Here is a 16,666-nt window from a genome sequence, read left to right as displayed (position 1 = left end):
TTACTGAATAAATTTAAGAAAAATGTTCCATGTAATGAAGAGCTAGTGAGGGCATATAAGGGATAGTGCGAATATGTGCGGTTAAGCTAAGAAAACTAAAACGTGGTAAGAAAAGCTTATTCGTCGTTTTTGATTTGACATGTTCTTGATTTCGCTAGTATTAAATTTAGGAACGAAATGGCTGTTGACCTTAACACGCCAATGAAAGGCTCATTATCCATTTTTACCAGCGTTACCTATAGCTAGTGAAGAAGTATACTCACTCTCCTGGACTCCTCATTTTTGATTATCTCGCAAAGTTGTTTTTCAGAAGCAGGACCAAAGTCTACTCCTCGGTATCAGTCCATGAACCAGCAGGTTTCGGTAAACATCATCCGGATTTTTATTGCTGTACTTGAGAACATTCGTTCTGAGACTGGTTCCTGATGTGTTACACTGCAATCTACTACACCACTTTTTCAATTTCACCATAGGCATTTGCTTGTGGGACACGCAATGTATCTACCTCATTGCCAGATGCAATGAAAAAGTGAAAGCTCATTATCCATCGTACAATTCCAGGCTAGTGCTTACCAATATTCAGAACAAAGGTAATGTCCAAAATTTCCCATCGACTTTTCTTACTAAATATCGTGGCCCTTTTTTAGCATTTTACGTTTCATGGATGGCAGTCTAAGTAGTCGCCCGTTTAGCTCCAGACTAGTCAATTTTGTAACCTTATAAGTATCCGCTGAGGCATCACTTATCAATAATGTACCATACCGTCTTGAGCCCACAGTTGTTTTGTCTCGCCACTCAGAGCTCTTGTATGTGGACAAAAGTGTAAATTTCTTTTAGCATAATTGCAGCTAACAATAAGGAAATCGAAGGAGAACACAAGCAAAAAGTTATAAAAGGCTTATCCTATCTAACCAGGGCTAGATCGCAGGAATGTCAGCTTTTCGTTGGATAAACCCCGAGCCATTCCAATGCGTAAAACCGGACGTCGTGCTACGGACTGCGGGACGAGATTCGGAACTATGCACGTCAAGGTAGAAGGTATATCTTACAAAAATTTTAGGATCGGTTGGTCTACTGGGACCTGGTTTTAAAGTATATGTGAAAACTTTAGGTCCCTTCCCTTTGTGTAACAACATCTAGGCGCACGCCAACAATCGGGGGAGAAGCTCGGCCCAACACTAAAATATGTGTAAACGCCAATCTATTTATTATAAGTTGATCCTTTTATAAAAACGAAAACATATGTATATTTTGGTATTTTAATTCAACAATTTTTTCCGATTTTTTTATTAAAATTACGGGTTTTTTTTTTAAACTAAATCATCATTAGAATTGCAATTGAAGTACGCTTAATACAAAATAATAAATTAAAAGCACAAACTGCAAACTTTTGTTTTTAAAACTTTTTTCATATAAATATTTAAAATTTTTTTTTTTTATATTTTGCTTTATTTATTTTACGCATTTTTGGTTATAAGATTTTCACCAAAATTTTCAGATCATGTCCAATATAAATATTATATAATTTCAGTTAATTGAAGCGCGATAACAAGAGAGTGAATACATTACTTAACCAAATCAAAATTGAAACAAAAAAAACTAAAGAATTTTAATCTAAATCCATCTTTCCATCCTCCAACTAAGTGAACCCATAAGATTTGGGAAATTCGTTAATTTAAAGATAACAACTAACATGCGAGTGTACACAATAAAATAAAGAAAGAAATTAGAATTAATAATTTTACAAAAATAAGAAGAGATGTGAGAAAGTTTATAATCGATAAGGTCTAATAATAAAATATCGTTGTTTGACTACAATACATTTTGTATATACTTTGTATTAACTAAGTAAAAGAAATAAGCTTTTCGCAAGTATCGTTAACTGCCGTTCCGTTTACTCCACAAAAACGCTTTCCAGCTTTCCCCACTTTACAGCAAAAGGGATATTCTGAGTAGGTTATTATCGTTCCATTTGTAAAATTCAGCGCTCCACGGGTCAAATATTTCAATATGCAAAATTTCAATTTTTTTTTTTCATCTATCGCATTCGACTCATTGGCTCCTTTTGTTGATTTACAATTTCTTCTTTTCCGCAAGGCACTTCATTGCTCTCCAATCCGTCGCTTTACTTGCTCACTGGTATCGCTTGAGATCGTCCAAAATAAAATCAATAAGGAAAATCATCTAGGTATACTAATCGTGTGTTTTTTCAAACTTCTCTTTCACGCTTCTCAGTCTGTTTCATAGTGTTTCTTTCTATGACGCTACATACAGTCTGTCGACGACTACATAGGACTACTTAAAACGCTAATAGGTTTTTATTAAAGCCGCAACGTGTTGTTTCTCCTCCTCCGTTAGACCGTTCTTAAGCGTACGACGCACTAAAACGAAACAAATAATCGAAATTAGCTGAGGAACTAGAAATTCATTTGTATGGGGGTAGCAGTGTTAATTTAAGGCAAATGATTCAGTTAGGACATGAACATACAAGTGCAGTTAAATGACACAACTAAATATTTCGAGCATCGATTTTTTAGTGAATAAGATTGCCGTATTATCTCCATGCACTGATTTTTGTTAGGTAATATTCCATGCGATGATGATAGCTTTAGCATAGTCAGTGCCGTGACTGACTATTTGTAGATTCAAACTTTTCTACCTTGGTACTGTTTTGTGTTTTTTAAGCATGTCACAATGTAAGTCAAAGATTCAGCAAGGATCTACCGATAATTTAGATATTTGCTGTCAAGTTTCGCAAGCCCTCTATCTAGAAGTAAGTACGAACTTTTGCTTCGTACTACACCGAAAGCCATTAGGGTTATGTCACATGTCCTAATAGTTATTCCGGTTGTAGGAAAGTTCACCTCAATGGTTAGTGAGACATTGCAATCTATCTAGCAAGGTGAGTAGAAAAGGAGGCTCGAGGGTTTAATCCCTCCAAAACTGAACTAGTTCTGTTCACATTATTCAAACGATCAATTGTCAAGTAAGCGAAACTGTGTGCTGAAATGCCAAAAAGGAAAGATTCTACAGTGGTGGTTAGACCTATTTTCATCTTTGCGCTATACTCGCTCAACGCCCTTAGTAGCGTTAAAGGCACTTCTGTACTATCCACTTATAAATATCTATGTGAAAATCGCCACAGCTAAAATCACTCTGAGAATTATATCGTATTTTCAGGATGCGGAATTAGACTTTGAGCGCAACTTATAATAGAAGTCCATTTCTCCCGCGGAAGTAATTGACACCGTTCTTCACATATAAGCCCAAGATGGACCTAGGAACAGGATGTGGCGTGTTCTCTCAGAAACTGTCTTCGACAGCGGCCCATAGACAGCCCGATTACTGAAGCGTATTGCAGGCTGAGATATATAGGCGAGGGATGTTTCCAAAGATCTGGGAATTGTGCTATAATTAAATTGCGCAGAACTTATAGGCAATTATTGGTGCCAGACAAGTCTTGACATGTTTATGCAACTGTTTAGTGCCATATTATAGAGTATGATTTAGGTGTTCGACTGATATAGACGCGTTTTCATAGTACTGTTTTTGTAACCATGGAAGATGCAGCAAAATCTCAGAGAGCAATAAATTTATTTTTGTGGAAAGAAGGTGTGGAAACATCAGAAATTATTCAGCGGACCACGCTTGTCAAAAAACAGCCTGGAAAGTTACATAAGCACCCTTTATCGCAACAGGATAATGCAGGACCACACACCGCTAGAAAAACGAAGGATGTTTTGTACGATTTACGATGGAATTGCTTCGGCACCCACCTTATTCAGTGATTATCACCTGTTCCCTGTGATTTGAAAAAAAAAACACATCCGGGGTATACGATTTGAAAGTTTAACTGAGTTAAAACGAGCCATAAATAGGCGGATTGTGGAAACACCGGAAAAGTTCTTGGAGGGCGGCTTAAAAAAATTGTTTATCCTTGGGATAAATGTATTTAGTTAAATGGAGATTATGTTGAAAAACTACTTTGTAATATTGACAAAAATTTAAGAAATACAAAAAATTGTAACTAAATAATTTTACTTTCGGATTGCCTTTCAACTATTTATGTATATTTTCGGTATGAAATTAGTAGATTTGTGGATTCATGCGCAAATGTGGATATTAGTAAATCATTATTTATTGTATGGTGGGCGTTTTGGTCAAACATCTTATTTTTTTTTATATTTTAATTGCAATGCAAACAAATTGCAAAAGCGAACATTAACTTTTTCAAAGTCAATGATAAATGATCCATGGGTAGGAACAAATTTTGTTTTAGATAAGTACATATATTAAGTCATTCGGTAGCAGACATGCAGTTCTGTTAAGTTCGGCTGGCAGGTTTCAAAAACAATTAATGATAATTTCAAAAATTCGCATTTAAAAATCAAAAACTTTGCATGCTTTTCAAAAATGGCCAACTTGCCAACAACTGTGCGCAGTTATTCCACTAACCAATTGGCCAATTTAACGGTATGCAAAGCCAGAGACGCTTTCTATGGCGATGGTGCGCGTTCAACTGTGAATCCCTCCCGCGTACGCGACCGCTTCACTTCAGCCAACAATGCAAAAGACGCGATTGCGATTGTTTCGGGGGTTTAACGAGTTGGCGCAGTGACAGGTGGGATTTATTTTCAAATGAAGAGATTAACAAATAAATGAAGTGAAGGAAAACATTTGATAATTCGCGAGCCAATGAGAGTACCCAATTTGGAGTGGAGATAGTTATTTGTGGACATATGAAATTAATAAAAATAAAAAAATGTGTAAGTCAGGTTAAATCGTTGAGCTGTAAAAATATATGGTTAATACATTTTTTTCTATAAACTAAAACTATTTTAGCTACCAACACCACTGTTAAAAAAGTTGTATTGATCCTGCACAAAATAGTCCCAAAAAATTGCGCAAACATCAAAAATTTTCAACGTGGTAAGCCAAAAACCGTTAGCAGGATTGGATCCGAAATTTAGAATTTTGTACGTTCGGTTTTTTTTTTCTTTACTGGAAATGATGTATGTGTTTGTGTGTGTGTATTTATTGCATGTGGGCTTTGAGGTGAAAACTTGTCTGAAAGTGGCTTTGAATTACTGCTTGAATGCTCGTTTACACAGCCGATACTCTGGTGAAAAACGAGTTGTGAATTTATTAAAAGAATCCACGCAGCGCTATTGAGCCCTACACCTACATACTTATGTACATTGGTATGTATGTGTGTGTGTGTGTGTGCAGCCAACTTACATGATTTGCGATCAGCATGGCGTGTGCGCTTCCGTTCGCGCGGCGTCGTGCGTGTACCTGGCGCTTTGGTCGCAGTCTTTACCAACGATTCCAGGATCTCATCATCACCATCGGTGAAGTTCTCCTCGCTCTGGCGCGCAATGGGCGAGCGCAAGTTCTCGGCGCGTCTGCGGCGCCACGTCAATGTGCCATCGGCTGTGTCGGAACTGGGCGTGCCGAGCAACACTCTTAAAGGGAAAAAGTAACAAAGTGAGTATTAGGCTTTTAGGACTATTTTTAAATCTATTGCGTATGCGTACTTCAGTTCCGCATCGGCGCGATCCTCTTTGGTTTTAAATTTGGCCATATCTATAATGAGCTTGCCACGCGTCTTATTGCGTTCGCGATGGTTCGCCTTCTTCTCCAGCTGCTGTTGCACGCGCTCACGTGTAGTGCGGTACTCCAGCGCGAACTCCGAAAGAATGCGACAAAATTCGTTTGGCTTCGATTCGGCAACGCTGTGTTGGGGTACGCCCAGCCACAGCAGGAACTTGCGATATCTGCAAGCAAAGGGATTTATAATTCTTTTCCAACTGCAGGAAACTACAGTTTCAAAACTCAACACACCTGTTAATCACACGCCGATGCACGATTTGCAGAATGATAATGCGTTCCGCACAGTCCGCCAAGAAGTCAACCAACTTCTGCTTCAGCTGCGGTGGACAATCGTGTTTGGCAATCAACTTGAGGCGATCCCACGAAGCCTTGCATTCAGTCTCCAACTGGCTCAAGTTGTGTGCCAAATCGGAAAAGTCAGCCTTAGAGGCGCGCGTGATTGGCCCAATTTCCGAGTATAGATCCGTGGTGTCCGGACTCGACTCCATCACCATGTGGCAGAGATGATGCAGCAACGAATGCTTATGTACAGTGTCTTTGACCTCAGGTACCTGCGTGCAAAAATCAGTGCAAACCGGTAATGACAGGAAGTGCATAGGGAAGGCAAGCAAGACATACCTTGGATAAATACTCGATCTGGAAACCCTTAACTGGCGCACCATTCAAAAATATTCCGACGGACAGCAGCGTCGACAGAATGCATTTGAAGGTGCGATTATTTCGTAGAATTTCGATGCCTTGTTTCAGATCCATCAATGGTTCCGCAATTTCTTTCTGTTGAACGAAGCGGATTATTGAGTTTTTTAGCAATTTTTTATGGCATTCAAAACAACTGTATGCTTTACTTACTTCGCTATTATCGAAATCCAAGCGGAATGCCCACAGCTTTAGCCTCGCGCCCAACTCCGAAATGGTGGCCAAGGTGAGGAGAAATTGCTCGGCGCTGCCCAAAGGCAACTCTGGATTGGCCATCTAAAAGAAAAAGTTTAATTTTAAGACATAAGAAATAGGACGGTGCGCGTAATTTAAACATGCATACATACATAAATAAAGGAATATTTTTTCCGATTTTTTTTTTTTTGTAAGCAAATTTCCTATCCTATCTATTTTTGTAATATAATCATTACCTGCGCTTCTTGTATCTTGCCGCGTTCCTCATCCGTTGGCAACATATTCAATAGCTTATCGATGCCTTCGCGCGTCACCACCGTTGCATCCATCTTCAGTATCGCCGCTTTAATGGCACGCGGCGGTGGCAACTTTGTCATCGCAATATTTATGGCATTCGAGCGTTTATGATCCAATACGATAATCTCTTTGCTTTTATTCAGTTCTTGTTGTTTCTGCAATGGGTTTGTATATTGTATTAGAAAAATTACAAAAACAAAACTTGCACAGTCTAAGTTGAGATATGAAGGCGAATAGTGGAGTTTAACGACAGTTGGGTGGAACACATAGGCAAGAAATTTTATACATTTGTATGTATGTACTTAAAAATAAATATATGTAGTAAGTTTAAAAGCATGTGCATGAGAGTCTGGAATTTAAAGGAGAATGCTTATCGAACCATTTATGGTAGGTGTGTTGAAGCTTTTCACGAAAAAAATAAAAATGTTATAAGCGAAATGTTGGTATTGTGTTCAAGTAAAATGAGAGAGAAGTCTCTCTGTGTATTACCTTCGATTTGCTCAAAATAATGGCAGTCTAATTATACGGCACTAATCTATGTAGTTGAAATCAAATAAGAGCGATTACATATTAACGCAGCTTTCGGTCGTAGTATAGATTAGCGGTGCCCGAGCTTATGCGCGAGGGTTGCATCTGTGTGAAATTTTACTTAAATGTTACTTTTTTTCACTGCAATTTGGTTATAAAAATTCGGTACGATTTTCAGTCACTATTCACACATATTCTAAATGTGGTTGTATGAGGTAGGCCATCACTATAAGGATTTTATTGGCATGAATTTCAATTTTATCAAAATCAATTTAATGTAAATAAAAGCTGTGAAAAAGGGCGCCGTTGAGCTGGGCTGTGACGATTCGTAGGTGTGCTCAAGCGAAGAGAGACTTCAAGCCTCAATAAGATGAATAAACAGTAGCATATAAATGTCTCCATTTTCATCAAATGGCGTACAATGTCAAGTTAAGACCAATTTGTAACGAAAACCAAGCCTAACTTAGCAATACTCCATGTAGTCCTTAATGGTCACTAGTCTCTTGGCTTTCTGGCCGGAAAGTTAGGTATTCTCTAAAGCGACTGTTACAGAAGTTGTAGAGATTAAAGCGAATAAGAAACAGATGGGAACATTAATGAGGAAAGAGAGAAATGCTTTATAAGAATTTGAGAGCAATCTTTCTGTAGGCCTCTGGTATAAAAACCGTACTTGATTGCTACTTGCGCTTCAGATTATTGACCATGTTTCCCAATAAATTCGGTACTAATTTCTCGAAGGTGATGATTTCGGTATCCGTATTGATGAATAAATTCTCTATAAATGGTTCTTTGAGTATACACACATACATAGGTTGTCGCGTGTTTCAGGCTAAGGTTTTAGCATGAAAAATGACTAACAGAATTTTTTACCAAGGTAAGGCTTTTTTTATATGAAAGCTGAATTTTTTTTTTATGTACATACATACAGTCAGTCAATAAAGTTTAGGTATAGCGAATTTTTTACAATACGGGCAACTATTTTTTAAATATTTTAATTTTCTATAATTTTTTATAAAAATATGGTCAATTCTACAACAAAAAACCCAAAAATCAGGGTTCCGAGCCTTGTGCAAAATTATAGAAAATTCAGCAAAATTTCATTCAAAAATTGCACTTTTTATTTACGCTCTCTAGAAAGAAGTTGGGTATGCAGTTTTTTACCCATTCAATTTTAGTATAACAAAGTGCAAGTTTGTGGTGGCTAGAACTTACCATTGATTTTTAGGAATTTTTTTTGTTGAAGGTGTCGCTCATTTTCTCCATATAAAATAATGTTTGATAATTTTTTTATATGGAAAAAATGTACATATTTGAGTACTAGGTACTCGTATACGAAAATGGCGGAGTAGCTTGTAATCGAGGTTCGTCCGCAGTTCCCTAAGTACCAGAATTATTTCGCGACCTCAACTGAAAAAACTACCGTTCGTTGGAGTCTGAAAATGTCTCGGTTTTTTGAAACTGATGTCGAGCTACATTTCTCTAATTTTATCACCGAATGCTTTCTAGTTAAAACTAAAGCTTCTAGAAGTTACATTCTGGCGTCCAAGGAACAGTAGTTTTGATATAACGAAGACGCTGAAGACAGGCACAAGTCCGAAACCCATTTGTCTTCACTCAAAGCTTAACAAGCGATGACGGAAATTCGTTCCAATATAGATAGATCACCTTCTCACCTTAACGAAAAAATCAACCTAAACACAAATTACAAATGCATAATCAGTAGGAATCTGTCACTCCGAAAGTAGTATATAAATTATATTCTTTGATCCCTGGATTCGATTTCACTATGGCGAATATCTTCAGTTACGTGAAAACTCGTTGTCATAAGCGAGAATCAGTAAACTATGTACATCATAAGACGGAGTGTTGTTACGATCGCATGCCTGGCAAGAGATGTGGGGACTTATAATTCGTGAAATACGTCAAAATCAATCAAAACGGGGATTTTGGATTTTTACTTAGTTACGGCTTTTTGTATTTCAGCGACGATTTGTGATAGGGCCCTTCTATATTAAGGATATGTGGATAAAATGTAGATATGCTTGAATGTTTGTAGAATGGCGTTGACTATGTCACAAATGAATGTTCATATGTTCAATTAATCATTCTTAAAAATAACGAATTTTCCAACAAAAACATAAAGAAACACTTACGAACATAAAACCAAAATTGCACCAAAAGGTAAGTAATACATTCATACAAACATAAAAAATGCTTAATAACATAAACTATGAGATGCATTTGTGTATTTTAGTTACGTAAATTCTGTGACTGACTGCTTTGCAAAACATAAAGAAACAGGTAATTTTTTAAATAAATAAATAATATCACCGATCAACAACAACAGCTATATATAATTCTACACAGTGTTGTACATAGTGTTTGTGCAGAGTGAGTGAACAGTGCGGAGATGCAGAGGAAATGTGTTTTTATTTTTTTGAAATTCCAACACCATTTTAGAAACGGAAACCAATAACTTGAAAGAATTAAATGCACTCACCTCCTAAATTTTTGTTTTTTTTTTCAGTTATTCGTAATTTAGTTTGTAATTTAGTTTCGTGTATTTCAACGAAATTGCATTGCATTTTGTTTGTTTTTTATTTTTCAACACATTGTATTCAACATACAGACATATATCCATAAAAATTCCATTGAGACGAAGAGGAGGAAGTTAAGTTGGTAGCATGTGGCATAACATTGTATTGGTTTGTATACATATTTTTTATTTTTTTTGTTTTTTTTTTGCATTTGCATTTCAACATAAATAAACATAGAAGAGTAAACAGAAAAGAAACGTTGTATTGATTTATTCACATAAATATTAAATGTATCAGAGATCAGCAAGTTGTCTAAGCATATCAAAATCTTAAGCAAAAACACAAATACATTTTACCAATCACCAAATTCCCTAGAACCGCGAAATTGTTGCACGCAATCAATCTCGAAGGTTCAGCCTAGCAAGCTGTTACTCTCAAGACTTCGTACCTTTGGCGTAAGTAATTGAAAAAATCCACACTCACCTTGGTCATTAGGTCTTTGGCTCTGGACTCGAACAGGTGCTCCAGCTTTTGTATGTCCACATTTGCCTGCGGCAACTCATCCCAAATGGTTTTGCCAATCACAACGGGTATCATATCCTCGCGCACCTCCTTCCAAAATAATTTCACCTGAACCAAAAAAAGAAATAAGGAATTAAAATGCTGCTGAAGCAGTCAAAGAGCGTGTAGTACAAACCGTTTTCTTATTCTTCTTGATGGTATTCGTATTGCTCACGTCGCCGTTCATGGAACCATTCATGGAGCTGTTGGCGCTGTTCGTCATGCTGCCGTAGCCGCTGTAGCTGAACATCGGCGGTGGCACCATGCTGGCCATACTATTCATAGGTGGCATCATGGGCGGCGGTATGCCACCTGCGAATGGTGGTGGTGGCGGCGGTACACCACAGCCAAGACCACGCGGCGCTAGCATATCTTTCTCGTCTTCCGAATTCAAATCGGTGAAGTCTAGATCACATAGATTTAGTGGGCGTATCATGTTGCGTACCAATTCCTCCCAGTGTAGCTCATTTTCGGATTTTTTCGGCTCCACCTTCTTGATGTCCTGATCCAGGCTGGACGAGCTGAAAAAAGGAAGCGAGCGAAAAGTGAGGGTCTATTTTGTTGGTAGTTTGAAACTTAGAAAATAACTTAGTGCCTGGTAATTAATAGTTGTGGTAGTGTTGTGCCTTAAGAATAATACTGTAGGGAAAAGCTGAAGTTTTGAAATGACACAAGAAACGCTGAAACACACCAACTTAAGATTGGGTCGTAGACTGCGAATGTCTAAACCGTTCTCGTAGATCAAGTCATTTTCCCAAGATACTTCCATTTTTATGAAAAAAAAAAACCAAATTTTAACAGGAAAAGTATAAGAAAAAACAGATTTTTAGTATTTTTTTCATTTGTTTTAAAGCCCTTTACAAAAAAAATTGAGATACTAACAATGAAAATCGATGGATATATAACAAGTTGTGAATGGTCAAATGAAAATGTGCAATAATTTTTTGTGTGAAGTAGGGGCTGGAAATAATGTTACTCATGCCTAATGTGACCAACCGTACTTCTTTCGGAAGTACAGTACTTCTTTTTTCGCTCTTGTACTTCGTACTTCGAAGTACAGTCAAATGTACTTCTTTGCGGGATTTTGTACTTCAAGAGAGAGATTTTGTAAACAGTTAACGACAATTTTCGGATCGCTCGTTTTTGCGTCAAAAAGTGCGATAGCAATTCGAAAATTGTAGCTAATTGGTTTCATAATCTCCCGCCAGGTCCTGTACTTCTCCTATCTTCTGGACGATCGTTACATGGCTATAAATTCGTTCAAACCTTAAAGTCGCTGGGGACCGATGGCGCAGCTGCAAAGGGCTCTGAAGGTGTTGTGCAATTGGTTGGATCCTATTTATGTGAACTGCGTGAGGACCGGGTACATCCCCAAGGCTTGGAGGGTAGTCAGTGTTGCGTTCATTCCGAAGGCCGGAAAAGGCTTTCATGTTTACGATAGGGATTTTAGGCCTATCAGTCTCTTTGTTTTTGCTAAAAACGCTAGAGAGACCTGTACATAAGAAACGCGATTCCTTGTGACTGTCTTTCAAGAGCTCAATATGCTTATTGCAAGAAAAGGTCGGTGAATGAAAAACCGGATCCTTTTATGACTTAACCCAACCTTAGCTGTACTTCTTTGAGCTATGAAATAGTTGGTCACATTACTCATGCCCCATATCGTACATGGCCGTACTCACACATGGCGTATAAGTAACATTTTCCATTATAAAGGGCTATCCTCAGTTACTTTGCTATTGCTGTAAATTCTCTTGAAGAAATAAATATTTGAGCATTTGTTCTTGAGAGCTTTGAAAGATTTTGATGGACGAAAATTTCTTTACCATTTCTTGGGCATCATTTTTTAGGAATTTTTCGTTTTCCTAGAGCTGCAGACGGCCCCTTGAGTTTGATTTTTTTTCATTCGCAATGCCTACTTAAAATGAAAATAACTTAGAAAAATCACCTAATCTAGGTAAATGGTGTACAGATCCGCATTTGTGCATTTTTTTTTTGTCATTTTAGCATCCCTATAGTGTTATTAGTAAACAATTTTAAAGGAAAACTTAGAAATATGTAATCACAAAACACATTACTGACACAGTTTGGTGATTTCCTCAACCCCTTCGCCACATTCAAATTCAACAAAAATATGAAAATATTCCTAAGTCCTGTTCTAATACTAAGACTGGTATAAAATAAAGGCTTTTTGTTCAGATTCGGCGCACCCTTTAACGCCTGTGTGATTTAACAGTTTCGCTTTTAATTTTGATAAGTGTAAAATAATAATATATGCTCGATAATAAAATTTATATACATACATATGTATCAATGATTTAAGTAAAAAGTGGAAAAGAAATTGTTAGATTAGCAATATGTAGATTACCAGGTGGGCAGGTGCGTGGAATAAATATATCGCTGCTGATATGATCCTATCAATTAAAACATTGTTCATTGGCTTATCTTACCACACAGTCCACATATGTACATATGTGCGTATGTGTATACATACTAGCGTTCATAAAGGCATAAGAACATCCAACAGTCTTGTCTTGACGGTTATAGATTACAATATGTAATTGTAAATCTCAAGTGCCTTCTGATAAAAATTCAATTATTGCAAAAAAGTTAAGGGTTCGCAATTGAAAATGCTTTTGCATTAACATATAAAATACCGAAGAAAGTGGCTTTGCAACAATTTATTTATAGATCTTCTGCAGTTTAACACCGCCTGAAAAAAGGCCAAAGCTTTCACCAAGAAGCCAACCGATGCTGAATTCTTGGAACTCTACGGTTTGTACAAGCAAGCTACTGTCGGCGATGTGAACCTTCCAGCCCACGGCACACTTGACCTGAAGGCCGGCCAAGGCCAAATTTGATGCGCGGAACAAGGACAAGGGTCTATCTCAAGCGGGCGCGAAGGCGGCCTACATTGCCGCCTATGAGAAATACGCCTCCAAATTAGAGCTGGAAAATTATCGATAGTATTCCCCATCGATAGTTTCGATAGTTTAGGTTATAAACCATCGATAGTATCGTTTCGCTATGAATGGGTAATTACGTTTAGAGTTGTAGTTTTATATAAATATTCTTCCCTTTATTTACATACTTTCATACATGAAAAATAATCGAAAAAGCCTTTGCGACAATTATTTCCCAGTGGGAATTAGGAGCACGTAATAATACCTTATTAGCAACTTACTCTTCACCTGGCAGTCATTACCATTTCCCTGCCGAACGTCCCTTACTTTTACAAAGGCATGGCCGCCTTATGTAAGTAGGAATTTAGAATGTACATTTGGTATCAGACATACTTCTGAGCCGCTTTACAAAGTAAGTTACGTGTAATGCAGAGCAGTCGCTCGGAGTAGTTCGGTGCTTGGAAATAACTTCGGCTGCACGTTATTTTGCAACTGACAACGTAATGTGTCTTCGGAGGTGTTCATTTTGCCCTTTACTAGTAGATGACATTGGCCATGATGACAATTTTGGTACTAAAAACTGAAAGAAAACATGGCTTACCTCGCAAGGTGCTTACCTATTTTCCCAGTGGGTTTGAAATTAGAATGTTAGGGTATTGGTTAACGAGAGGAAACTATCGATAAACAGAACAGAACAGAAAACGACACTATCTATAGTGCCCATAGTAGCAATAAAATGCAAACCATCGATACTATCGATAGTGCCATCGATAGTTTTCCAGCTCTACACCAAATACGTTCAATGTAAATTCTTTTTATAACAGTCGTGATATGGATAATCTAGCTGAATGAAATAAATATGTACTGACTGATTGATATGGAAATCTAATCAATATATTTTATAAATTTGTAGGTAATTACAAGTTTATGTGTAGTTTAAGTAGTTGTTGAAGCAATGTAAATTAATAAAAACCTTTAAAGCCATTTTAGTGAAAAATTATTATTTCTTGTTTTAATTTAATATGGAAATTTATAGAAGGTAAAAATAATTGTTTAATTAAATCCATAGTGGAATCGGCGTAAATTTTTTTTCATACTCATAGTTGTAAATGAAAATAAATGGAGGCGTATCGTTAAACTCCAAGAAGGTTCGAAACTATAAACTTTTTGTAATATTGGGTCTTAGAGCTCTGGCGCTTCTGGAAATACTGCTCCCGCTAGAAGAGAAGCCAAAATTTTTTTAGTACGCCCTATGCGGTACTGAAGGTTTAAAAATTCCGTTCCATGCAAATCTATTCACCCTAATGCTCATAAGTGTAGGTGTTCGCAATGTATCTATGCCAAATGTGTAAATGTTATCTTAAATTACACGCCATTCCATTTGTGACTGGCGGGAAATTTTACTCCAGAATGTGATCAATTGTGAATCATAACACAACAACAGCGAAAGATGCTTTTGAAAATTGAACGATATCTAATATAAAAAATTCCTTTAAAAAACATGCCAAAGGATTTCTTAGATCTATCTTACTATGACTTGAATGAATGCGACTGGTGAGACATTGTAAAGAACTCTATTTTACCTTTGTGCACTCAAAGATGAATTTTAACCTAAACACCTAATTTTTCATAATATTCATAGAAATATTAAAAAATATTTAAAGTTGTGACTGGTGGGACAGGTACTTGTGACTGGCGTAAAGAAATTATGTATGAAGTAAAAGTTATCATAGAAAAAAATAACAGATTCCTTTTTTTAATATTTTTTAAAAGATTTACTACTCAAATAGATATAATTAATGCATTTTAAAATTTATGTCGTTTTATTCCATACATGGAATGACACCTAAGCTTTCTTATGCAATAATCCTAATCTGTACAAGTTTTTTATCTTCGGCCACCCCCTGTAAAATTGTTTGTTTCAAATTTTTGTGGAACATTTTAAACCTCAAAGTGTATTTTTAGCGTCCTTTAATTTTATCTGCTTTGAGAATGGGTTAAAAATGCCCTTTAAGTACGAGCTGGACTGAGGAGATTTCCTTACATACATACATATGTACGTATAAGCAAGCTCATAAGCGCTAAGTAAACAAAACTCACTTCATAATTCCAAAAGCGCAAAACAAAAGCTTGGCTACTACTTATCCCCACAAAATTATTTGCGAGATTTAAGTTCTTTCGTAAGATCTGCCGTAAGTCAATGGAATTTGTCAATGAAGTACTTTTTCAGTTAATTCTTTCAACGGCGAGAAGTATTCATATGTTTCAATCAAGCATAAATATATATTTACTTTATTCCAACACTACTCAGGAAATCAGTGTATTAATATAGTCACGCTTTATAGATAAGCATTTTGCACCAATGTAGATTTTTAAGGCTAATCCCTCATTCAGTATTTCTAAGCATAAATCAAAGTCGTATAATATACAATATACATAAACTTCACGTCAATAATAAATAAATATGCCAACTGCTTAGTAAACGCGATAAGATTTAGTTATAGTAGTACTATCGAAAAGCTAACTGCATACATTTCTCCTGGCATTCGAATATAAAAAGAGGGTTCCATTAATTTGTGCATTCAGTTCAGAGCTTAGACACTAAACAGCACATAATGGATGTAAGTGTTTTTGGGGGATTAACTATTAAACTATTGATTAACAACCATTTAAAATCTTTCAACAGTTCCACACTGCCAGCGAAAAAGCCAAAGCTTTCACCAAGAAGCCAACCGATGCCGAATTCTTGGAATTCTACGGTTTGTACAAGCAAGCTACTGTCGGCGATGTGAACATTCCAGCTCCCGGCGCTCTGGACCTGAAGGCCAAGGCCAAATTTGATGCGTGGAGCAAGCACAAGGGTCTGTCGGCAGATGACGCGAAAGCGGCCTACATTGCTGTCTACCAGAAGTACGCGCCCAAATATGCTTGAGCGAGCAAAATAAATTTGTTCAATGACATTGAACTATTGAGTGGACATAACAAATGCTTTTGTAATTCTTTATAGTGCGTGGAACGTGAAAATAAATTATTTTACCAGATTAAATGGGTGTGTGTTTTAATTCAACCTGATTAATTGCAGAATGGGTGTAATATGATATGGTTTATAAGAAAAATTTAATCTAGGCATATTTTAATCCCTAACATGATTTCACTTGGAAGCTGAAAATTTTACTGTACAGTGGTATTTTTTAGTAGGATAACTATAAAAAATATAAAAGACTTTTGTAGAAACATTTGCGTACAAACAGTTAATCCAGCTGAAGGAGTTCGGAAAGTCCAACCAAAAGTAAAAAAAAAACAGCGGCATTTGAAAGGATATACACTTACAAATATATT

At 36.7% G+C, this 16,666-nt stretch overlaps 2 protein-coding genes and 1 pseudogene across 2 annotated transcripts in view; 2 read left to right on the top strand and 1 right to left on the bottom strand.

Moving 5' to 3' along the window:
• Positions 1–1,451: 1,451 nt before the first annotated feature.
• The window catches only part of LOC118748040 (FH1/FH2 domain-containing protein 3), an 82,925-nt gene continuing 67,710 nt past the window's right edge, over positions 1,452–16,666 (bottom strand). Inside the window, exons 10-18 of the mRNA XM_036482329.1 lie at positions 10,564–10,948; positions 10,350–10,496; positions 6,741–6,956; positions 6,463–6,585; positions 6,232–6,387; positions 5,845–6,164; positions 5,538–5,777; positions 5,239–5,465; positions 1,452–2,381 (exon numbers count right to left, since the gene is read on the bottom strand). Of these exons, the coding sequence (XP_036338222.1) occupies positions 2,308–2,381; positions 5,239–5,465; positions 5,538–5,777; positions 5,845–6,164; positions 6,232–6,387; positions 6,463–6,585; positions 6,741–6,956; positions 10,350–10,496; positions 10,564–10,948 (1,888 nt within the window). The 3' untranslated portion in view covers positions 1,452–2,307. The remainder of the gene's footprint in view (positions 2,382–5,238; positions 5,466–5,537; positions 5,778–5,844; positions 6,165–6,231; positions 6,388–6,462; positions 6,586–6,740; positions 6,957–10,349; positions 10,497–10,563; positions 10,949–16,666) is intronic.
• On the top strand, positions 12,905–13,391 carry LOC118747507 (annotated as a pseudogene).
• LOC118747506 (acyl-CoA-binding protein-like) lies at positions 15,943–16,259 on the top strand. Its single transcript, XM_036481557.1, has 2 exons — positions 15,943–15,948; positions 16,014–16,259. Exons 1-2 carry the CDS (start codon positions 15,943–15,945, stop codon positions 16,257–16,259), a joined length of 252 nt encoding a protein of 83 aa, XP_036337450.1.

This window comes from Rhagoletis pomonella, unplaced genomic scaffold (genome assembly GCF_013731165.1).
Source record: "Rhagoletis pomonella isolate Grant_MI unplaced genomic scaffold, Rhpom_1.0 Rhpom_scaffold_00012, whole genome shotgun sequence".
Lineage (NCBI taxonomy): Eukaryota > Metazoa > Arthropoda > Insecta > Diptera > Tephritidae > Rhagoletis > Rhagoletis pomonella.
Note: the sequence above shows the minus strand (reverse complement) of the source record. Positions and strands in the feature narration are given on the sequence as shown.